General features: G+C 37.7%; 1 protein-coding gene and 1 long non-coding RNA gene across 2 annotated transcripts in view; one reads left to right on the top strand and one right to left on the bottom strand.

Annotated features, from left to right (window-relative positions):
- CNTNAP2 (contactin associated protein 2) overlaps window positions 1-25,567 on the top strand; it is a gene marked incomplete at its 5' end in the record, with an annotated part of 1,159,740 nt that overhangs the window by 954,718 nt on the left and 179,455 nt on the right. Inside the window, one exon of the mRNA XM_082045698.1 lies at window positions 18,999-19,126. Within this exon, the coding sequence (XP_081901824.1) occupies window positions 18,999-19,126 (128 nt within the window). The remainder of the gene's footprint in view (window positions 1-18,998; window positions 19,127-25,567) is intronic.
- Window positions 1,214-19,159, bottom strand: LOC309436488. Its single transcript, XR_014183354.1, has 4 exons — window positions 19,040-19,159; window positions 7,042-7,227; window positions 5,839-5,914; window positions 1,214-2,035 (listed from the first exon to the last, which is right to left on the bottom strand). It is a non-coding gene; the product is annotated as an uncharacterized lncRNA (long non-coding RNA).

Raw genomic sequence — 25,567 nt, 5'->3', positions numbered from 1 at the left:
ACGTTGCATTGCTAAATGCACAGCCCACAGCTGGCACCTCTAGTCCAGGATCCAGGCAAACCCAGGATCACCTGGCTTGCTCCTTCTCCTTTAGAAATGTTCCTTGCAAGTCCTGACAACAGTCATATGTATGTAGCTCATAGGCCACGGCAGATTTGCAGCCTGAAATAATACAGGTTGAGGGCATTAGGAGTTTGGGGATTAAATGAATTACAAAACTTGCAAACATTACTCCTGTTTTCTCTCTGTTCACCTTTGGGACTAGATTGTGGCCTTATTTGTAACAAGCTAATACCGCTTGACATTTAGCTGCCATCTCGCTCAGTGGCATTAAAGAAAGCATTTCCCTTAATGCTTGTGGCTCACAACAGTGACCAAACAGATGAGAAATCACATCTTCGCGTTCTCCAAAACTGAAAACACAAGAAAATGTGAACATTGATGTGACATGAAATAACTGTTTGGAACCGCACCTTATCTTTCTTAAAACAGCACCTTCTTACTTGGTGGTATATATTCAGCATGCTTTTTTTGCAGTTCCTATGATTTTTTCATCTCACAAACAATGCAAAACCAGTATAGTTGAGGATGAGGAAACACGAATCTGTACTTCTTCATGCATCATGAGCAGCATGTTTTACCTTGCTGCATATGCAAAAATGGTTGAGGTCCAGCAACCTCAGTGCTAGCTGTAATGAATGAACTTAAAAGAGGAAAGTGATGACAAAATGTTATTTATTCATTTGCTCTATAAATTGCTGTGAGACAAAACCTGAGTGAGACAAAATCCTTTTGCCAACTTCACTTCTGAGTGTTGCTGTTCACGTTTTCCTGTATTCAGCTAAACTCAGTTCCACCAGTCATAGACACACAGACAGCTGGTCTCATCCAGATCCTTTAAAATTACGGAATGACTCAATAGAAGTGCTGAAAAAAATCTGTCAGAACTAGGTATCTGTATCTATTACTCTCTAGGATATTCTTCCTATTGTTAGAAAAATCCTATCATTTTTGGAGTATTCCAAGAAATTTGTGAGAGGCTTATGAATTAGCAGGTGAAAATGCAGATATATTGCTTTTCTACCATTCAGATGATATAAAATATAATTTCCAGTATATTTGTATTCATTTTGTTATTAAACTTCATTATTAATGTGTGAGTGACAAATCAAGTAACTAAGAACAGAAATGTCTGCTATGTCTTGCCTAGAAACATGCAAAATTTTTAACCTGAATGAAAAGCTTATGGTCTTAAATTTAAAATAAATGACCTTACTGTTGCTCCTTGTCAGGTAAGGGCAGGATATGCTGAGCACTGTGCACTGCAGAACTTTCAGCTGCCGGTTATTTCCTCCTCGTCCTTCTCCTTTTATTTGTGCACTCACTTATCTTTAATAATGACTCTGTCCTCAATGCAGGTCTGTGAAGATGAAATCACCCAGTGTATTGGGCCAGCCCAATGTATTTCACTTGGTACTTGACACTGGTTAGCTCTTTAAGAGGGTGCTTTCCTTCTTAAATTGTAGGACTCCCTTTACTTCTTATTTTTCTTTTCTTTTTTTCTTTTTTCCTGAATCAGTGCAATCTTATCTAGAAGAAATCTGAAATATGTGACAACCTGTGTTATAGGGTAGATGAAGACTGCAGTGAATGCTTGGCTTTTATTACTATTAGGAGTCATATTTTAGATGAAATGATCACACGGGAGTCCATCAAGCTGAAGGGACTAAGTCTCCAGTGTAAACAAAAGATATATTCATTTTCAATATTTGTTCTTTGGTGTAGCAGGAGATCTACATATTTATAAGGGGGAGAAGAGGAAATAAGCAAACCTGGGGGGAGGGAAGAGGGAGGAGGCAGAAGCCCTTAAGATATGTTTTTTGTATCAGGTCCCAGACTTGATGGGGATATTTTCTTCAGAGGCACTGATCGAAATATCATGTCAGTTCATCAGTCAAGTAGTTGAAAAACTTGAGCTTTCAGAGCTTTGTCCTTTTCTCATTTTGCCCAGCAGATTCTTAGCACTGCGAAAGACCTGATGAAGAAAAAGGAAAAAAAAAAAAAAAAGAAGGGCAAGAGTCACCAGCAATATTGCTGTTTGCCTGACAACTACTGTTATACACATAGAGCATTATTCTACTTTGAAGAGGAAGGTTATGCTGTCTATGACAAACACTCAAATGCAATCCAGTTAACTTTCATAAAGCCTGCAAATTGAGCAATAAAGGCAATGATTCTGACACCAAGAGAAAAGGGAGAAACTGTTTGGTTTTTTTTTTTCTGTTGTTAGACTTCTAAAGAAGTTTAAATTCTGTAAATTGTTTTAACACCTTGGACCAGATGTGGTTTTACCTTAGTTACTAGTCATGTCTCCCTCCTGTTTTGTTGTGGTTTTTTTGTTTTCTAGGTTTGGTTTGGTTTGTTGTTTGTTTGTGGGGGTTTTGTGTGTGCGTGTATGTTGCATAATCAATGAATGCCCTAAGCTTTCCAAATTGCTACTTGTTTTGTCCCAGGCCCAACTCCCGCCCCCCCAAGTTCTCCATCTATTTTGCTTTCCTCAGCCTCCTGTTCATGCGCAGAGTACTATAGTGATGAGTATTAGTAAATGTAGGAAATCGGCTCCCTGGATATACCTAAAAGTTTATAACAGCTGTCCGAGTATGCAATGGAGATTTTGTAAATCAGCTCAAATTTCTTGCATTTGTATCTCATGTCGGTTTCAATAGTATTTTAAATTGGCATTAAAATGCTACATGGATTCTTTACACTGGAAGTGTGTCTATATGTGCAAGATTACTGGTGGGATTCAGTTGTTTTTTTTTCATGTTTGGCTAACGAAAAGCAATGTTTTACTGTGAAAAAATTGATCTACCTAAACCAATATCTTCAGACAGCTAACAATGTGTATTCCTTTACATTACCACAAATACTGTGTTTTGCTCAGTTTTGGCCAAGTGGAAGTTGTTTACAAGATTATGTTAAAAGTATGTTGAGTGAAACAAAATCTTTGTTGAGTTATAGGTTAGGGTTGTTGCTTAAGTTACACAGTTGCCTTTATTGAAGTACTCTAAGTATCTAAATGTATATTTATTTATATAAATTGTTAAAGAGGAAGTAGAGCCAAATGAAAATGAAGAAAAAGCCAATTTCCAAGCAAGCAGGCAGATATAAATGTAATAAGATAAAATTTGCTGACAGTGTAAGAAAATGTGATGAAGAATAAATACAGCAAATATAAAAAGCTATATCTCTATGATGCAAAAGTTTTGTGTTGTCATTGCAAAAGCATATATTAATTTGCAATTATTATTTCTATGAAACAGAAATGTTTAAAGTGCTCTCACTAAATGTGTAATCTGATACCTAAAACCAGATTTTTTCTGAGCATGACGCAAAATGTTGTAATAACATTTAATGGTCAGCAGTGTGACTGTTGAGTTAAAACATTTTGCATTTTGGCTTGTTCAAATTGCCGTTGACCAGAACCCCCAGATCCTTCTCCACGGAACTGCTCTCCAGCATCTCATCCCCAGTCTGTATGTACAGCCAGGGTTGCTGTGTCCCAGGTGCAAAATCCAGCACTTGCCCTTGTTGAACTTCATGCAGTTGGTGATTGCCCAGTTCTCCAGTTTGTCCAGATCCCTCTGCAGGGTCTCTCTGCCCTTGAGAGTGTCAACAGCTCCTCCCAGTTTTGTGTCATCGGTGAACTTACTTAGTATTGCATCAAGTCCTGAGTCTAAGTCATTTATGAAGACATTGAAGAGCACTGGCCCTAAGATGGATCCCTGTGGAACCCCACTAGTGACTGGTCACCAGCCCAACTCAACTCCGTTTACTAGAACCCTTTGAGCCTGATTCATCATCCAATTGCTCACTCAGTGTCTAGTTGCAGAGCTTGCAGAGGTTGGGCTTCATAATACTGGGATCTTCCAGTAATTTTCCACTAATATTTGTTAAACAACATCTTGTTGCAGGCTTACATGTATTTGATGAAACTTGTGGACTTGATTTAGTTGTAGAATGATAAACAGTGTTATGATTGGCTATAAAATCCTCATAAAATTAAAGGCCTAAGATTTTCTGTATTTTGAGCGAACACAAAGAGAGTACTGCAATTCAAAATACGTGTATTTGTTGACAGATTTTTTGCCTAGCAGAGGATGTAACAAAAAAAGAAAGACAAAAAAAAAAAAAAAAAAAAAAAAAACACCAAAGTAAATAGAAAAAGAGTGTCATCTGGAAACACTTTCTCCTGTGTCTGGCAGCTGGCTTTGCTGCTTAGACAATGCAACAATTTTCTGGTGGATTATGAGTTAATTCACTTTCTGCCTGTAAGTGGTCTGAACATGTTGCAGTTTTTTGTAAAATTCAGGGTCTGTTCTTCCCTGGCTGTATGGCTGTTTTACTTTTGCCATCTGCAAAACATGATTTTGTTCTTGATTGTTTTATCAGAATAGTAGTTCAGCTTTAGTTGCTAAATAAATAGTGTGGTTTTTGAATGCCTGCACTACTCTTTTTTTACTACTTTTACTACTTACAATATTTGTTCTGATTCAGTCTTCTAATGGAAAGATTTTTATATGGAGCACTTATTTGTAGGTAATAACAATGTGTAAATGAAATGGACTATTTGTGGTTTATAGGAAGAAATGAATATACTGTTGATTATATCTCTAGCTATATCTTTGGTTTAGCTGTACAATGAAAAAAATCTTGTGTTTGTTTTTTTAGCCTACCAGCTTAACCTTAGTGCAGAAATGTGTATAGTAACATCCACTCCAACACTGTTACAACCTGAGTTTTATAAAAGGTCTTATACACGATTGTTTAGGTGGAGATTTGTCATCTGACCTTCATATGAAGGAAATTTATTGTATTCTTGGAAGGATCCAAGGCTTTTCATTCTGGGTGTACAGAATGATACAGAATGACAGAAAGTTAGAGACGATTGAGAACAGAAGACTCTCTTTCTTATGCCCTCTCACAAGAGTAGATTTGCCAAAAAAAAAAAAAAGGCAAATCAAAACTATACAGATACAACTGTTAATTTGAGGCATCTTTGTAAACTCTTCTATGAAGATAATTTTTAAAAAGTGATATTTTCATCTCCATTTTAGAATGGAAAGCAACAAAAAGAAATGAGAAAAATGAAGAAGATATTTTATGATTCAATTGGGGAGAGGTGAAAAGTGGAAGAGCTGAAGAGGGAAAAATGTAGAGAGAAAGTGGAAAAGCAGGAACAAGACATTGAGGATTATCCTGTGTGGGAATTCAGTCACAGGGAGATCACTATTTGGCAGAAACTCATCCTAAAACGGCTATTACTTCTAATAGTTAACTGTTATAATTGGCATTAATTTGACTGTTTTCCGTATGTCATTGCATCATATTATGTACACATACTGTGAAAAAGCAGACAAATGGAAGCAGATATTTTAGTATCTTAATCATTTAGAGGAAGTACTAACTTTCCTTGTGGTCATGAAAGACCCAATATTATAGATAACTGATCCTCACTGAGATCTTGGGCTGTATTGCATTAAAAGAAAATAATCAATAATTGTCTAACTCTCATATGCTTGCCTCAGAGGAGAACCATTCTACTGACAGCACATCATAAAATAAATCTTTGTTATAAAAATAATTTATTAGGAATAATGTTTCATAGCAAAGTGTCAGGACTGATATAGATCACTTTCAGGTTTCATCCACTGTAATCTCATTTTAGAAGAATGCAAATTATATTGTACAGAAACTTGTTCTCTGCTTGTATTTTTGAATATTTCCCATTTCTGCTTATTTTTTAGGAAAGTCTATTAAAATATTTTTATTACTTACCTTAAAACAAACTGTCTTAGTGGCTTCAGTCAAAGAGGTATCAATAGTATATTCTGGCCTTTATTGATTTCTGCTCCTAAAACAACAAAGTTCCCAATATCACCTCCAAATATTTGGAAAATTAGAGACTGGTTTAAATGAAGAGCTTATTATCTGCTTCGACCACAAAGAAGTACAAATATGTTGCGACTTGTTAAAAACATTTTTAGCGTACTCGGTAAAACACTTTCTAGATATGACCAGGAATACTTGTGCAACTCACTTGTATCTAGAAATAACAAAGAGAAGTCCTGTATGTTCAAAAGGAAATGCAAACTTCTGGCTAATAATGCTCCCTTTTCAGGTTTTCCACTATAGTCAATCAATACTTTAACGTGTGAGTCGTGCTCCTGGAGGAGTCAGAAGTCTCCTTTGTCTAGGTACAGACATGTGCAGAAGTTACAGATGTGGCGATACCACTTTTTGTCCAATGCTTGTCCACTTAGACAGCACATTCACTTTTGTTATGGTAGGAAGAAGGTCATATTGACAAATGGAGGGAGGCTTGTTTCACCAGGTAGAAATAGGACAGCATGGAACCTCTCTGACAACTTCCACAGTAGTGTAAAGCAAATCTATCTTTGAACTTTCTACAGTGGACCTTACTAAACACTGGACTGGAATTATTTAGATTAAAACCCTGTATTTTGAAACAATATCTAGTAATATGGACTATATGGTTGCATTTGGAAGAAAATCAGCTTTGTCCAAAGGATAGCATATTCAAAACATTAGGAAACAGATTCCATTTCTCATCATTGGCATTTCCCCACAACTGGGAAATTTATGGACAGGCAGGCTCCAGGGCTGGAGATTCGGGAGGACATTTTATTAGCACAGCTGCATGCTATTACTTCTTTAGAAAAGGAATTGCCACTAAAACTGCAAAGAATGAAAACTGACACTTCGTCATAATTTTGTGTTTCTTGGGGAACTGCATCTTTTTTTTTTAAGCTGTGATGCCATATACAGCTTCTCCATCAATCTGGACACTTCATGTAACTTTAATTGCTAGGGCACATATACTTGTCATGTTTACACATAAATATCCTTATTTTCTCTTGCCAAAAAGACCTCAAAGATTTGGTTTGACAGGAATTTATTCGCTACTTCCCATTGGCAGGCAGGTGTTCGGCCATCTCCAGGAAAGCTGGGCTCCATTACCTGTAATGCTTACTTGGGAAAACAAACACCAGAACTTCAAAGAATCCACCCCTTCCTCCTCCTTCTTCACATTGCCGACTGTGATGTCACTGGTATGGAATATCCCTTTGGTCAGTTGGGGTCAGCTATCCCAGTTGTGGTGCCTCCCAACATCTTATGCACCCCAGTCTACTCACTGGTGGTGTACTGTTAGAAGCAGAAAAGAAAGGACTTGACAGTGTGTAAGCCCTACTCAGCAGTAACTATAACATCCCTGCGTTGTCAATACTATTTTGATCACTAATCAAAAAAATAATACCATAGGAGCTACTGTGAAGAAAATTACCTCCCTCGCAGATAAAACCAGTACAGATGTGATCAGATGCTGCAGAAGATCAGGTGGTGTGGCTGAATGCAATTGCAGAGAGCTGTCCTCAGTGACTCCAGCCTCTCTCTCTTGTTGCCTGGGGAGTCTTTGATTACAGGTAGAAGTTACAGACTTCTTGGTATCCCTTCATCCATAAGGCAACTTTTATCTCATAGACTTGTTTTAAAGCAAGAAGCATCTGCAGTAAACTACATTTGAGCCACGAGAAGAGATGTATCAACGTTTGGCAAACTAACATATTTTTTTCCTTTAAAATGCAGCACAACGTTGTCAAAGCTCTCAGTGCACCAACTGCAAATACTCTGGGCCCTAAGCCTTTGAACCAAAAGTCTTGGAGTTTAATTTCTGTCTTCACCTAATGCTGATATAAATGCTGCAGAGCCACAGCCCGAAAGGTCAGAGAAGCACAGCCTGGTTGCTTCAGGGTGAACTTCCCTATAAGGCCTACCCAGGGTTGCTTGGAGTCCTGAAAAGCTCCATTCTTATGGATAAGAGATGTGATATTAGGATTTCTCACTCACTTCATCATCAGCCTCCTTTGGCTGTGACCACATTGTCACGGCTTGTTAGAATCCCATGGCCTAGAGCCTTTTCAGTCCACACAGTCAGGGCTGTGACAGCACCCTATGCAGTAAAAAGTCTTGGGAGGGGGCATTCATCAAGTATTGTGCTAAGAATAGACAGGCTCAGCTCAGAGGAATTACTTTGAGAAATGAATGGTGAGTTCTGCTAAGTTTGCTTCAGTCTTTTGTTGTGGAAAAAGATGTGATGTGTAATATAAAGAGAGCTGAGCTCAAAGGCTAACAAGAAGGATAATGGAAATCCATCAGAGCAATAAAGTGGAGCAATCTGGCTAATGAATAGGTCACTAATCTTGGATATATGTGGTCAACAAAATGCTAAACAAATACTTGACATTCTACAGGCAGTGCAGCAAAACAGATTTTCCTAAATAAGGGCATCTGCATTTGACCTGATATTTAGCAACCAGCATTGTATGCCATGGCTTTCCCGTAGCTCAAGTCCTGATCTTGGTCACTCAGTTGTCCCATAATGCTGTGAATAAAGGCAGTGAAAGAATCTCTAGCTACAGCCTCACAGAACCCAGCTGCCTCTAGAGGTGACACAGTTGTACACACTGCAGGAATAATAGTTTTTAAGACTTCAATAAGTAGCTTGTTCAGTATCCTTTCTCATTTCTTCCATTGCTGTAATGCATGCATGTGGATATACACACACTTAGACAAGAAGTAAGAGTATCATAAAAACATGAAAAGGCCACAGAGAAGCTAGCCTATGGATAGAGTTGCAAATCATTGCAAAACAAGGTCATCTGTCTTTTTGGCAAAAGCACTAAAAAAGAAACCTAGTTGAAATTAAATTAATTTTCAGATACATATGTTTGTTTTTGTAAGCAGAGGGAAAGTGACACATATCCATGTTTTGCTTGTGCTTTATATCAAACTGCTTGCATAATGAAAAAGGACATCTGTTAATTACCTCTGTGTGGCATCACTGCTTTAAGTGTGTGTGAATATCTTGCCATTTTCAGATTTAGATAAATACTTCTGATGAATGGGAGTACGTTTAAAATGTTCTGTAGTGGGATATTTAATGCTTCTTCTAACTGGGGCACTTTCATAATAATAGACCCCACTTTCCTTCCTCTAGTAGACATAGCAGCATCATGCATTATGTGAATAGAACAACTTGCAGATAATCCAATCAGGTTTTTTGCTGGATTTTGTTTTATTTTTTTTTTAGCAATGGCTGTTATAAATTTCTTCTTCCATTCAGCTTTGGCATGGTTTGATGTTTGTTCTCGCTCTCCTTACCATTTCCAGGATAATGTAAGGGGTTTACCTTTTGCAGGCCAAACAAACAAATAAATGATGGCAACAGGATCAAATAAACAATAACCCGATGGCTTCACTGTATTAGCAGATGGTTTTAAGCAGTTAGGAAAAAGCAGGATTTGTTTTGACACACTTTTGCTAATCATTTTACCGTTAGAAACAACTTTTCTATTTATTAGGTGAGCACAAAAAAAAAAACAAAAACAAAAAAACAAAAAAAACCAAAAAAACAACTTGTAGGATCACTGATTCCAACTCCAGACAGCAGTAGGTTAAGAAATCCTCATGCTGAGTAAGCAGCTGCAGATGTACAAGCCACATGGTACATAATAAATGCTAAATAAAAGTGGTCATCTGTCCTGCTGGGGTAAGTGCCCCTCTGAGAGACGCGTCATTCTTGTTGGTTTGCCTTCTTCCATATCTGCACCAAAGTAAAATGGGAAACAATCTTCTGGGCCTGAGACTGAAGATAAAATTAAAGTACAATGTGATAGTCACTTCTAAGGGCTGAAGGGAATCCGGGGTCTTCTGACAGGAGACAAGTAGCAAATCATGTGTAATACCGTAAGAATACAGTAATTCAAAAATGAGAACTGATTATAGATATAGAAAATAAGGTGGCGTGGTTGTTACAATTAAAGGTTGAGGTGAGTCAGAAAAGAAAGGTTTACTGAAAAATAGGCTTAAATACCTAAATTTTCTTAAAAATCAGTGCACGTGCTTGGGGCCTTCACAGAAAGGAAATAAATAGCTGAACAGTAATGGCTCTTGGAATTTTACTTTTAATAGTATATGACATATTACTTGGTTCTCCATCTTCCTCTGTTGGCTGCTTAGTTTATTATTTAGAAAAAGGGTGCTCGTATGCTTATTTTCCACGTGATGTCTAGCAAATAAGGTAATTTTTCTGTGTCTTCAAGAAAGTGACCTGTGATACAGATGTAGGATAAGTGTAATTTTTTAGAGAGCAGAATCCAGCACACCTGAATACAACATTTTTCATGTAAGATAGCTTTATGCTTACTAACTGTTTTACAGAAGCCTAAAAGTAGGGCTAAAAGGGCTCAGATATCATCTGTATTAAGAATAAACAAGCCCAAATGGAACAATAGTTTGGCATAAAAAGGCAAAGGAGAAGGATAAGCATGAAAAATGCTTACCAGGAGATACAAATTGGGAAGACAGAACCAACCTACTTATCATTTCTATGAAGGAGATTTTGTGAGGTTACCTAATCAAGCACCCTGTTCCAAGGTGTGATCAGCCTAGATATTTTCCCAAAATACTTGATGTCATAGCTATACAAGCAATAAAAGAAGTGAGCTAAATCACAGCACCTTTGTGTTCCCCATGGTGCCTTTGTGTGAAGCACAGGTTGGTTTCAGTGTTATATGAGACACATGATATGCATAGATGTGATGTAAGGATGAACACTACAGGAAGTGCAGAAGGGTGGGAGCAATGGTAGATGCTTATACTATCAGTTTTACTGATATTTTCTAGGTGCATTAAGTCCCATACTTCATTAAATTTTCTGGATCAAATTCAACACTAAGTTATTCACTTTAATACCTTATTGAACTCAACAGGCATATAGGGGCTGAAGTCAGCATTAGCTATAGCCATCTGTTATTTTGTCAGGCCATACTCAATTGTTTTTATTTAGCTCTTTCAGTCATACGAAATAAAACTGTCAAAGTTGTCAAGAACTCCAAGAAATTAAGCCTCTAAGCTGCTGCTCTGAGATTTTTAATATTTCTTCCAATATAGATCCTTGTGCCTTAAAAATCCTGCCAGAAGCTCATTGGGTCTGGTAGTTTGATAGGACATGATCCAAAAGCTTGTGGAGAGTTGTCTGCAGAGAATTCATCATTTTTTTCTGTATAGATCTTGCAATAGTACACTCAATAGTACAGATATTTCATTAGATGACTGCTTTTAGTGTGCACACAGTAAAACATTACTGTTGCTGTAGTGCATTCAGATGTACAAAAATGTTGAAGAATTAGAAATGCTTGGGTTTTTAAACAGAGGTTCTTTGAAACAGGTGGCAATACGCAGTACAGTCTTTCATGATTTTCTTCCCTCAAAGCTCCTTAGCCTGCAGTTTCGTGGGACGTTTCAGCATGTGTGACTGGATTATGGAATGAATAGAGGTTTCTCTCTGTCAAAGTGATTAGGAAGAAATTTAACTTTCTGTGGCATGTTGAATAATTGAATGGATCATCTAATTTACTGTTCTTCATTTGCTTACATCTATTTAGAGCAGTGTTTTCTCATGTTTCTGTCATAAAACAAAGCATTTAAAACTTTCTAAGGATGACAAGAAAGCTTTTTTGGCATTGTGAATGATTTTTAATATTTTTATTTATTCACTATTATTTTTCAAAATATCTTTTGAATTTTGAAATATTTGGAGATAAAATAATCATACTTTTTGAAAATGCCAAATAGAATTTTTAACTAACTTTAAAAAAATTGTTTAAAAATTTAAAAGGCAAAACAAAACATCTTTGAGCAACCTATTCACCCTTTCCAATGTCAATTTTTCTTGGAAATTTCCCATAGCATCCCATTTCAGGCCTAGGTCCACAGGAGGACTTCCTTTTCTTGGCTTCAGCTGTATTCTAAGTAATCTCTGTAATGACCCAAAGTGGAAGCAGCATCCTAATACAAGATTCAGCAATTCTCCTACATGCATTTTCTGTCCTAACTAAGAGATTTTTAAACTGAGGCAGAAATTTGATTAAATTGTTGACAGGTGCAAAGATCTAGAGGTGTTGTAGATCAGCTACAGCATGGTAAGATTCCTAGATTCCATTCTTAAAATTTCTTGGTATAGAAATAAGAAAGATTAACTGTCAAGTCAGTGGAGTTTCTGGACCCCAACTGAAGAGGAGCCCCAAGAAATTAAGTTCATAAGAGAAGCTGCTCCACTTGAATGAGAGACCTTCAGTCTCCACTGTTTTACTGGAATGAGAATATGAGCAAATACTCAGCAAAGGATTTTCCCCTGAAATTAAAAGAGCATAGAACCTAGTTTGCTATCTTCATTATCCACCTTTTGCTGTGGTTATTCAGTTTTTCACAAACTCCTATTTGAGAGGAAAGTTGAGAAGCCTTTTCAGACAAGAGCCCTGTGGAACCATTCTAAACTATCTCTATCTCCTTCCTGATGGATTTTAAAAATGAGCCTCATTTCTCACCAATTCCTCATTGTATCTCACTTCATATCTCTAGCACACATGGAATCAGTTACCACTGTGATAGCATCAACATATCTTCTGGACTTCAGGGTTTGTTCTGAGTTGCCAGGGGTTTCTGTGTCTCATGTCTTGCCAAGCAGAGAAAAAGGAAAAAATGAAGCATGTTTCCTGCCAACTTCCTTACTCAGAAACTGTCACCAAACTGCTTGCATGAATTCCATGGTGATACAGTTTCAGCATGAGGCATCTTAAATTGTTCAGCTCAATTCCACATCCCTGATCATAATACTAAGTGTTGTTTAGACAATCTGTCTTTGGAAGACTCGTGGTGGTTTAAGTTTTTTGTTTTTGTTTTGTTTCGTTTTGTTTTTTAAAAAAAATGTTATTAACTTTTTTTAAAAACAGGCATTTTATTAGCAAGTTTTTGAATTATATACTGCATACCTTATCAAGTATACATTTTGTAACCACTATTGAAGCATATAATCCTCATAAGGAAGTTTATAATGACTCAACCTGCATTCAGTTTAGAGGCTTGGTGTTATAGGATTATAAGATTTGAGAGGTGTCCAAAGGAGCAAATTTACTTCCAAATGTAATTTTTTTTTTTTTTTTTCCATCTTAAAGGTTAGGGGAGGAATAGCTTGTGTGAAATGAAAAAGGGGATATAAGTCTCAATCCAAGAAAAAAAGTTTGAATTAAACATGTCTTTGAATGGCTAATTTAAACTGGTTCCTTCTTCAAAGAAGGTTTGAAGTTTCTTAACTTAGGTGACCTGTGCTAAATGCAAATTCCAGTGTTTCTTTGGTACAGGTCATTGTCATTGAGGGTATCTTAAATTTATTCATCATTCTTATGGAGGGACTATTTGTGAATATGATGCTTGTGTATAAAGTTAATTCCATCTAATCTATTCAATCTTTTATAATTTCTGAACAAGGATTACTTACGCCTGCTGCACCATGAGCCTCCTTTCTTTGGTATTATATAATTTATCTTTACTAATAGATGTCAAAAGATGGACTTTTTATGCTAGGAATTTAGGTGCTGGGATTAGATGGTCTTTCTTCATATTGTTTAGATTTTCAGGAGATGAGTGCTCTCAAAAATAAAAATGAATATCCAGACTGCTTCCCTGTTTTACTTCCGCATTTTCCACTGAAACAAACCTCATGCAAACCCTTGTTTGCACATAGCTAACAGTTGTACCTGCACATAGGCTTACCCAACTGAAACATCTGTTTTGTTGTAATTAAGTGCATGTTGCTAAAGGGTGATGGCACTCTGTCATCTTTTTTACTAGTGTGCTAGAGAAGCTTAATTGCCTTAAGAGTAGTCTTAACTGTAAGAGTTCAAACTTCTCCTTCTTTTACTGTTAGGAATATGAGAACAACTTGTTTTGTACCACCCCAGCCCATCAAATGTTAGTGTGGAAAAAAACTTGAACAGATTTATGACTCTCTGTCAGTTTATATGTTCCTGTAAATGAGAAATTTACCATAATACCCCTTGGCAGCAAGATCAAGGGTGAGTGACTATCTCCAGTTTAACATAAGGGTATCTGAGGTGACAAGACACGGGAAAGGGACAAGAGATCTATAAGAATCCCTGAGAGTGGCAAATTCAAATGGAAGTAAAAGTTTTCAGTCTAGAGTATATTGTTGGCAATTTAAAATTCCTAAGAAGGGCGAAGCCCTGGGAACAGGGTGAATCTAATAGTGTGACTTTTGTGCTGCTTAGTATATAGGCAAAAAAAGTTAACTAAATTTTATCAAAACCTTTCAAAAATTAGCTAGTTCTGCTTTAATCCTAGCATTTGTTTTCCCTGTTTTTAATCCTGCTAATTCGATCTTGCATATTTCTAAGTAACTCACTTCCAGATTATTAAGGCTGCTGCGAAAACTGTATTGTTCATTAAATTCTCTGTAATATTAGCTCTTCTTAGCAGTTCTAAGATAAATAAAATGCCTGTCAGATATTTTTGGAAGGGAGAAAATACTAATACTTGGCACATCTCTACCCTTCACAATGTTTCTTACAGACATTCATTTGCAGATATTAGCTGAAGTAAACTGCTTTATACCACTCTCAGATAGATCACGGAAATTCAGGGATTACAGTAGAACTGCTTGCATAGTAAAAAGCTGGGTCTTGTGAGAGGTGGACGATTATATACCTTTGAAATGGGAATACTTGGGAGTTTGTATTCATCAAAACACTGCTAGTAATTTAATAATATATGTTAATAATATATGTTAATAATGTATGTTAATAAGATACGTTTAACACTGCAGTTTCAGTCCACTAGGTGTTTTATTTGTATTCTTGAAACAATTCCAGTTCCTCAGGTCATGTAAGCGTATATTTTCAAATTAAGTCCATTCCTACCTGTAGTACATTTTTCATGTGTTTTCCTGTGTAGGACTGGACTGATAATTAAGTAATATCTAACGAAATTGGATAAAATAAATTAATCCAGTAACAGAAGTCTGGTTGTATGAAGTCATTATATAAACAAGTTAATAGCTATAGAGAATCTTATTATTACTTTGAATATGTCATTTGCTGATACATGCATAATGCATTTCTTTTTTACATACCACAGAATGCTTATGAAGAGTAAGTTGATGATCGTAATCAAAACAATGATAAATCTTACACTACTATCTGCTGCTTTCATTCAAAGGCACCCTGAAGCACTTTGCAGACTGTTATGCATAGGAAAAGAAATTAGAAACAGAAAATTACACTGAGACTTCGCCAATATCTCCTGGTGATAATTACAGGATTTGATCAGATTCATTCATCTCCCATTTGGCTATTAATAGGAATATGACACACTCTGCATTCAGTCTTTATTCTCTTAAGGAGATTTGCTTTGGTGAGGAAAAATCTTCAGAGACTTTCTCCACCCTCTTAATGTGCGAAGTCTTTAAATACCGGCAGAAGCATTATCACTTGCAGGAATTGAGTGTTCCAGCTGTGATTATTTCTAACTGTGTAGTACAAAGTCAAGCATTATAATCAGGCTCTGGTTTATAACTTTTTTGACTTTGTCAGTGTTGATTAGTGTGTCCTAAGGAGCTACAAGTACCGTAGAAAAGCATACCAGAGCCACTCAGTCTCTTGAATCTGTTTGTCTTTTTGGTGCACATGTGAGCCAAAAGCTATCGTTATGCCTTTTTTGTTAAGAGCAAACAAATTACGCAGGTTCTGCTGGAGAAAAGCCAATGCACTTCTCTCAACTCTTAGTCAAGTAATCCCAGCCCTCAGTAGCTCCTGTGCAGGGGAGAATGCATTTCCTACAATGATGAGACAAGTAAGTGATTATCAGAAAATCAGGCTATTTCTGAAAAGCTCTGACATTTAGTTTGATTGCCATGGCAACGGCTTTAAAGTGACCATATCACTAAATGCATAAATAAAACACTGAAATGAGTGGAAACCTGATCAGTAAAGAGGGAGAAAATTGTTACTGCTCCTTTTTATTTCCTTCAAAGAGAGTGAAAGCCATTGGTGACAGCAAAAGGGCTGCCCTTTGACATCCTTATTTGGAGCTGAAATATTACCTCTTTTTGTGAGAGGAAGGAAAGACAAGGAATGCCAGTAGTTTTCTTTCTACTGCTCTTTGAAGAATTCTTTCTTTTAAATAGACACGTCCATCTTTAAAGCATGCTTTGCAAGAGCCGCAATCAGCAGAGAAAGCCAGTCTCAGAGGAAAATCTCAGAAAGTGATGACCTACATTTACCCTCTATTAGAAGGGAGTGGATCCCATGGATATAAGTCTTTAGCGGAGATGGAAGATTAGGTCTGCATACCTGGCTTTGTTATTCACTGTTTTCTTTCTTAAAGGGAAAGTCCTTTAATCTCCCTTTTCTTATATTGCCTGTCTCCAAATTGATAAATATGATACCTTTGTACAGGGCGTTGCAGTCTGTGGATGAAAAGCCGTATGCTATAATACAACCGAGCACAATCTGCAGAAGCAGCCTGTGAGGTTTACTTGCCTCCATTTTTCTTCCTTTCTAGCAGCCCCCTGTAGCAGCCTCACCAATGTAGCACCTGGTATAGCTGTGTCCCACCAGAGAGGGTTAATGATCTCAGCAGCACAGAGAGGCCAGGGAGAAAGGCAAGTGCTCTGAAGGCGAAGAACATGCAGATTAAGGAAAACAGTCATCTACTATTTGAAAAACTCTAGTAATTAAATCTCTAATTACTCTCTTCATCACAGAGAACAGACACGAGTTCCAATGAGCTGTCCTTCGCAAATGTGATGGTAGTTTTCTTAATTGCTTTAGTTGTGCTTCTTTTAAAAATAATGTTTTGCCTTCCTGCTCTTCAGAAGTACCCAGTGAGGATGATGACTGGAGATGGTACTGGGAAAATGTTATTGTGCTACTGGAAAACTCTGAGCATTACCAGAGATAATGCAGATGCCTGTTGTGCTTCCCAGTTGTTCACAATCTAATGAGTCAGATCATGGAGTCATCCCAGTTAGGGATGAAAAAATTCATTCAGTTTCCTGAAATCCTTACCAGTTCCTAGTTATAGTCATACTGTGGACTTGACTAACTTTTACAGATTCTGAATTCATCCTTCATGCTATAGTATTTTTAACAAATTAATTAATTTTTAGATCAAATAGTTGCTTACTTTATATACATATTGCATGGCAAGGTACAGCTAAAAAGAAAGATAAAGGGAAAAAAAGAGAAATAGATGTATTTACTTTGCTTCCTCATACTTTCTTTTGTATCAAAAAGTACAGTCCTAACTCAATGTATTTTCACCTGAGAGGTAAGGCACCTAACTAAACTGGGTTTATTTTATTTTCTATTGGAAGAAACAGCACTCAACATGCAAGTTAGATTCAGCTTCTGAAATGATAAAAATGTTGTAACTGTTCATAGCTATTTGGTCTAGGCATGAAAAAGACACCAGGTTACTCATGACAGTTGAAATGAGGAGGTTTTAGACATGAATATAAATTGAATTTTAGTGATCTAACTAAAATGGGGTTCAAGCCTACATATTTGTGGATAGATTCACAAGTTTAGATTTTTTGGACTTAAGCACTTAGTGTTGGAATGACAGGACTAGGATGACAAGCCTTTTCACATGATGTCCTGTCCCAACTCAGCTGGGATGAGGGAAAAGGTTAATTTTTTAAATACTCTGAGTGGTAACATGAAGTGATGACAGTCACCCAAGAGGTTCAATTTAATCACATATTTACTAGACACCACTCGGTGGGATTACAGTAAATACAGACTTGGCAAAAGTTGGTAACTATATCATAAAACTTAGCAAGACTTTAACAACAAAACCCGCAAGGCATTACTCTTAGGTGCCCAGAATAAAGTTAGAAAGAGAGAAAGAGAGAGAGAGGGGAAAAGGAGAGAGATAAGTTAGGATATCAGAAGAAAGGTAAGATCTCACCACTCCTTTGTTCTTAATGGTGGGTGCAAAATTTTGTTAGTGCTGCACAGCACACACAAAAACACAAAACAGACAAACTCTAAAATGCATCCCAAGTGAGGAAGTTTTATAACTCAGTCCATTTGCATGAGGGATAGGAGAAAGGCGGCTCATCTCCTCCCTCTGCTCACTCTTCATGACAATTAGGCCAGTAATGAGTTGGTGGTCAAAAAACCAGTGGGATGGTTGCAGTGTTGACCAGAAGTGAGTCGTCTTGTCCATTGGGGTAGCTGGTGGTTTGTGATTTCTCCTAGCAGTTGACTGTACGCTGATGACTCATCTTGGTCATCCCAATTAGGATTGAGGCCTTGAAAGATACACTGTTAATTGTCTTTATCTTAAAAACGTATGCCTTTGTTTCACTCAGACCTTGAAAGAGAAAAGATACATTGTCTGCCTCCACAGCCATCTATCTTTTCCTGTCCAACATTGAAAAAAAACAGCTGTTTAAGGCATAACATACACTGTTAATGATCATTTGTTTTGCAAAGGAAGCCGGGGGGTGGGGGGCTGTTCAAGGTGGGCACACATAACTAGTCTTCAATTTCCCTTTTTAAATATAATATTAAAAATGTTAAATACTAAAGAACCACTGTTTCCTTGGTGTGCAGAGTCCTGTTGTTAGGATAACTGGCAGCAACTAGAGCAAAAAAGATACACTTCAGGGAAGCATTACAATTTTTTTCCCTCTCAGAAGACATCAGCAAGGAGATAAACAGCAAAGTGTTACCCACTGGTATGGAGCTGGCCAGTCTGGAATGCAGGGAGACCCACACAAGCCCAGCTGAGTCCAGCACTGGCCACAAAGCAAGCTGCTACTCTGACTGCATTCCTGGGTGACAGTAGCTGCTATCTGTCTGTTTTCCAGTAAATGGGCAACATTATTGCTCAAACTTTTGAGACAGGTTTTTAGATGGTAACACTGTGCTGGTGTAATTGTTGCACAAGTGTTCTTTTGGTGCTTAGTTCATTGAGCAATAATAATGATCAAGGAAATTATTTTAATGTATTTCATGATTGCTTTCTTTTTCTCTCTCTTCATAATTCAGGAGAAAAGACAGTGGGATGTTGTCATACAAAGAGCACCTACCAGTGAGTCAGGTAGTGGTTGGAGACGTTGACCGGCCTGGGTCTGAAGCCAAGATATCTGTGGGGCCTGTGCGTTGTCAAGGAGATCGTAAGTTGGCTGGTTTTCTTCCTCTTACTGCTGGGTAGAAAGCAAACTAAACCGGAAATTGGTAACTTTGAGGACACCCCATGCAAATTTAGAGAAGTGGTTCCCTACTCGGAGACTTTTTTCGATGAAAGCATGATGTGATTTGAGAAACGCTGTCTATGAAGCTGCACATATAGTGGCTTGTCTTCACATATAAAATGTTGATATTTGTGTTTATTTCATGCTATATGTGGCAACTTAATTATTCAGCTAAGTTAATGTACATATAAGCAGTAATACAGATTGCATAAGAACATCTCGCAACATCTGTGTTTCTATTGAGTGCCCTTTTCAGTGCCATTATCATTGCTATGCGTATCACTGTAAACTATGTTTATGGGATAAAAATAATAGCATGATGGCAAAACTTAATGCTGTAAACTCTGTTCATGTGTGTATAAAGATAGGCAAGATTGTTATCAAGTGTTCACCATATCAGGGCTAGACATGTCCATGGAAAACATGGGGATTTTTTTGGTAGCAGTCTGTGATTTTCAGACTGAGTGCTGACAGGAGGCGTACGTCCAGTTTGATCAGCAGGTGATAGAATATATCAGTATAATGAATAAATTTCCACTTCACACATACAAAAAAGTTGGGATGCAGTTAGGAGGATTATATTCTTCCTTCAATCTATTTTATATTTCAGGAGTTGAAATTCACCACTGAAGGCAGACTTAAATTTTGTGTAGTTGGCACATATATTGTACTTGTCCTAGGTATTTGAAGGCCATTCTGTTACAAGAGGTGCGGTAAGGAAAGGTTGCCTGATTTAATTTACAACAGCTAATATTAGCTATAGCTATATTATATTATATACCTATATATTATATTATAGCTATATTATATATAATATTAGCTAATATAGCTATAATAGCTAATATTTTCATTGTCTATAAGGAATACAAAATCTGTCCTCTGGTGCTGATAAAGAATAGTATACATCAGCCTGTGAGACCACAGTGATGAAATATTGAATGGGTGGGCATATGACATTCAAGTTGAAAAACCTGGTTCTAACCAGTGTCTAACATGGCATGACAGGGATGAGTAGTTTGTCCTTCCTCTCTACCCCTTCACAGATACATGCTTTCCATATGCATGTTTCTAAGTACTTACAAAGAAAGTCAGTATAATTATCCCTGCCTTAAGCTAAATTAATTAATCCCAACTGAGAGAAAATTATATACACATAGTCACCCGATTGGACAAGTACAAAAGAGAGTTTTCTTGGTCCTAGTCCTGTGCCTCAAAACCCTAGCCCATTGCTCAGTGAAACAACTGAACATGCTTAGCCTCTTTGTCTGTTCATGGACTTCTTGGGTTGTGCAAATGATCCCTCCAGCTTTTGTTAATGAATCTGATGACTAATGATGACAAATATCATAGGATGTTTGCAAACTTCCACAGCACCTATTTGGTGCTTGTTATTTATGGTGTTCAAGTATCACAGGTCAATTTGTGTTTCTTTCTCAAATACGTTTGACAAACGTTTTCTTAATAGGCTCTTACAACTGATGACTAAGAAATAATGAATAACATCTTTCTTGCACCTGTATTCCTCATATCCTGAACCTGAGTGCTGCTAGAAATATCAGTCTCTAAAAAGTGAGCCATTTCTAAATATTGGTATAAATGAAACCTCATTTGAGCAGACAGTAACCTTCATTGAAGTGTGACTGAGAGACACAGCTATTTGGGAAACCGAATGGGTATATTCCTAGATTAACTGGATTTTCTGTTTGAACTTTACAGATATGACTTTTCGTTTTAAAAAAACTTTACCTGTGAGTAAATTTGAATTTACTTCCATTAACATATATTATTGTCAAAAAGCTGCTATAAGTTTTCTCAAAGGAGAGAGTATAACCCCAGTCCTTTGTGACTAGTAGAAGCTCCCATTTTAAATTCCAAGTTAATTTATTATGCATTTTCCTTCATATTCTTTCTTGACCATATATACAGTACTGTCTCACCATGGTTTAGACCTCCTTGTGGAAAACAAGGTTTCTCTCCTGGGGAAAATCCCAAAATTTCAAAATCTGGTTTTGCTCCAAAGGGAAAAAAATCATGGGTGCTGAATTTTTGGAAAGGGATTTTAAAAAACTTTTTTTTTTTTTTTTTTACATTACATGCATCAAAACCAACATTATTAATACTAAAGATGTTGACTCTCTTGTCATAGCAAAAGAAGTTCAGTTGCATGTGTTTTGTATGTAGTTATCATTGTATAATTGTTGAATTTGGTAAATGAAATTCAGTTAGAGGTATGAAGACTGGCAAAGAAGTACAGATTTTTGGTCTGGGTGGAAGAAATGTGGAAGAGTAAGAGGGCCTAACCAGTAACATAAAAACCTACCTATTTTGAAGTATTTCTCACAGTGCTTGTAGAGACTGCCAGTAGTGTAACACCTTCTCTAATATTGCCCTGAAATAGTCACAGAATCATAAAATTATTTTGTTTGGAAGAAACCCTCAAGATCATTGACTCCAACCATTAATCTAATTCTGGCACTAAAACATGTCCCTAAGATGTTCATCTACACATCTTTTAAGCACCCTCAGGGATGATGACTTAATTGCTTCCCTGGGCAGCCTGTTCCAATGCCTGACAACCCTTTCCATTAGGAATTTTTTTCCTGATATCCAATCTAAACCTCCCCTTGTGCAACTTGAGGCCATTTCCTCTTGTTCTATCACTTGCTACTTGGGAGAAAAGACCAACACCCTCCATGCTACAACCTCCTTTCAGGTAGTTGTAGAGAGTGGTAAGGTCTCCCCTCAGCTTCCTTTTCTTCAGGCTAAACAGCCCCAGTTCCCTCAGCTGCTCCTCATCAGACTTGTTCTCTAGACCCTTCACCAGCTTCATTGCTCTTCTCTGAACTCTCTCCAGCACCTCAATGTCTTTCTTGTAGTGAGGGTCCCAAAACTGAACACAGTATTTGAGGTGCAGCCTCACCAGTGCCAAGTACAGTGGGATGATCACTTCCCTAGTCCTACTGGCCACACTATTCTTGATACAAACCAGGATGTTGTTGGCCTTTTTGGCCACCTGGGCACACTACTTGCTCATGTTCAGCTGGCTGTTGCCCAACACCCCCAGGTCTTTTTCTGCCAGACAGCTTTCCAGCCGCTTTTCCCCGAGCCTGTAGCGCTGCCTGGGGTTGTTGTGACCCAAGTGCAGGACCCAGCACTTGGCCTGAGCCCATCAATCCAGCCAGTCGAGATCCCTTTGCAGAGCCTACCCTGAAGCAAACCAACACTCCCACCTAACTTGGTGTTGTCTGCAAACTTACTGAGGGTGCACTCGATCCCCTCATCCGGATCACTGATAAAGAGATTAAACAGAACTAGCCCTAACACTCTCTGAAACCTGGGGAGCACCACTTGTGACCATCCACCAGCTGTGTTTGGCTCTATTCACCACAACTCTGGTCTGGCCATCCAGCCAGTTCTTCACCCAGAGAAGGGTATGGCCATCCAAGCCATGAGCTGCCAGTTTCTCCAGGAGCATGCTTTGGCAAACTGTGTCAAAGACTTTACTGAAGTCTAGGTACATAACATCCACAGCCTTTCCCTCATCCACTAAGTGAGTCACCTTGTCATAGAAGGAGGTCAGGTTGGTCAAGCAGGACCTGCCTTTCATAAACTCATGTGCTGACTGGGCCTGATTGCTTGGTTGTCCTCTATGTGCCATGTGGTGGCACTCAGAATGATCTTTTCCATGACCTTCCCCAGCACCAAATTCAAACTGATAGGCCTGTAATTCCCCAAATCATCCTTCCAGCCCTTCTTGTAGATGAGTGTCACATTTGCCAACTTCCAGTCAAGAGGGACCTCCTTGGTTAGCCAGGACTGCTGATAGATAATGAAGAGTGGCTTGGTGAGCACCTCTGACACCTCCCTCAGTACTCTGCATGGATCCCATCTGGCCTCATAGACTTGTGTGTGTCCAAGTGGTATAGTAGGTCACTAATCCATTGGATTATTGGGGCTTCATTCTGCTCTCTATCCCTGTCTTCTGGCACAGGGAGCTGTGTACCTGTGCACAACTGGTCTTACTATTAAAGACTGAAGCAAAGAAGACATTTGTTCTTGTTTTGTGTGTTTATATGTTTGTTTTTTTCTGTCTAGGCTCAGCCTGAGGTGGTAGATCAAGGCTGCAAAAACGGATCTGGTAATTTCTTCTGAAACCATACTGAGGAGCTTAGCTTACTATGTTGGGGCTATTGCTACACAGATTTCATAAATAATAATGTTAAATCAAAATTTCTTTTGTGACTTCTGACACTTTTTCAAGACTTGCTTGTCATTTCCCTTAGGGAAATACTGATGTTTTCAAAGCTCCTATATTTGTAACCTGCTACAGGTATCCTTTTCCCAAGGACTTCCAAGGATTTTGATTCGAGTCTGCTCTTTATAAGCCCAGAGGAGAACAGACTGACTATTCTGCTCTAGATTTGCCTTTCTCCTTGAGTCTATTTTCTTTTTGTTCCATTTCTGCTATAACAAAGACAGAATTTAAGGGGGAGGGGCTTTTTACATAGCTCAGATTTATATTATTTCAGTTTTCTCCAGTGTACAGTTTTTAGCCTCCCAGTAAGACTTCAGTTTCTGAGCCATGAATAATTTTTTGTGCTTTACTTCCACAACTCAAAACTTCATTCTTAAATCAGCGCACTGATTTTGTTTGTGCATGTGGGTGTGTGACCATGTGTATGTATTCTCAGGGGAAATATACATTGAGTTATTTGATTCAGTGTTTATGGCCATGGCTCATCATTACTCCCTTCATGACTTGATGCTTTGTTTCTTTCACTTCTAAATACCTCTTTCGGCTTTACTCTTGTACTTCCTTTTAGAATGTTCCAGTAGAGTCAGTTTATTTAATCAGAGAGTGGTGTGGACGTGGGCATTTTTTGTGACTGGGTTTGTGTTAAAACTTCTCTATAGGTACCTAAAACAGACAGCAATTGCCAGGGTGTCCTTGGTAATGTGTGGGGTTTTTATTCCTTTATTCGTTAAGTACTTCTTATGACTCGCATGTGCAGGTTGGTGACTTGTAACTGGTAGTTGTCATTAAAAAGAAATTTACTGTTACATATGCATACTTAGTCCCATTTTATTACATTCCAAATCGAGGCCACTTTCAACATCTTGAACTTGTTTTTCAATGGTACCACCTGAGTTTAAGAAAAAACAGCACTCTCTTACAGTGCAGTTTTCAGTTACACATTAAACCTATGAACAAAGTCAGTTCTTTAGTAGGATGCACAGTGTGTTGACTCAGTCAGAGCAGCAGTAATGTTACAATTACATACATGATTAAGGCAAGCTGGAGAGTATCCCAGAAAAAAAAAGAAAAAAGAATCGGTAAAAGATCCAACTGGAATCTCAGTAGAAGCGTTTTACTCCTACTGTAACTTAGACAACATTCCAGAAATATAATGACTTGTGTTACAGGTTACTGGAATTGAAAACACTGTATCAAATCAAAATTTACATCAATGATACCCCCACACACAATAAAAAAATTAAGCCTGAGTGCTTGAGGCGGGCCTCTTAAATATGTAATCAGATGTGAAACATGAAAAAATCTGGTTTTGAACTTTCTGAAGCAATCATTCGACTGGAATTACATTTCTTATTACTTTCCAACCAATTGTGATAAGTTCAGTAAGGTAAATACAGGTCAAAACTTGATTCATCTAAGAGTTTAACTTATTTTTTCCCCCCAGTAACTGTAGCTACCTTGAGTAAGCATAAAAATTTGTCTCCCAAATTTCCACAGCTAATACCCCAGCATGTCTTTATCTGTTGTGCTGGACTGTACCTTGAGCAATTCAAGTGGAATAGAGATTCATCCAAAGAACATCAGGACATTGTGCTCACTGCTTATCCCAGTCTTTTGGATACTACAAGCAAAACAGGAAAAAGAAGTTTCCTTTCAATAAAGGCAGCCTGAAAACCAAAAAGTACTGTTTCAGACTTGATTTTTCAGTGGATTTTGTGATGGTGATTCAATGACAGTGTCCACTTAGAATTCAGGTAGGGATCATTCAATTCAGTTGATCAAATTTGCTGTGATTGTTCTTCATATGCAGTTGTTTTCCTCAGAGACCCAAGAGAAAAAAACTACCCACCAGGTCATCTTTCCAAAACTTACGAAGTAAACAAATCCACTTTTTGATGATTGTTTAGTATCTGATTTAAATAACATATTTTCCCATCGTTTAGTCTATCTCTTTATCTTTAAACCTGCATAATAAACGTGCATAACCTGCTAAACTGAGGGAGTGCAGTCTGGATGATCGGGTAGAGAGGTGGACTGTGAACTGGCTGAAGGGAAGAAGCCAGAGAGTCATGGTCAAATGGGGCGGAGTCTAGTTGGAGGCCAGTATC

The sequence above is a fragment of the Streptopelia decaocto genome, assembly GCF_964273445.1.
Source record: "Streptopelia decaocto genome assembly, chromosome: 2".
NCBI lineage: Eukaryota > Metazoa > Chordata > Aves > Columbiformes > Columbidae > Streptopelia > Streptopelia decaocto.
The sequence above is the reverse complement of the archived record's forward strand: the minus strand, read 5'-3'. Positions and strand labels throughout refer to the sequence as shown.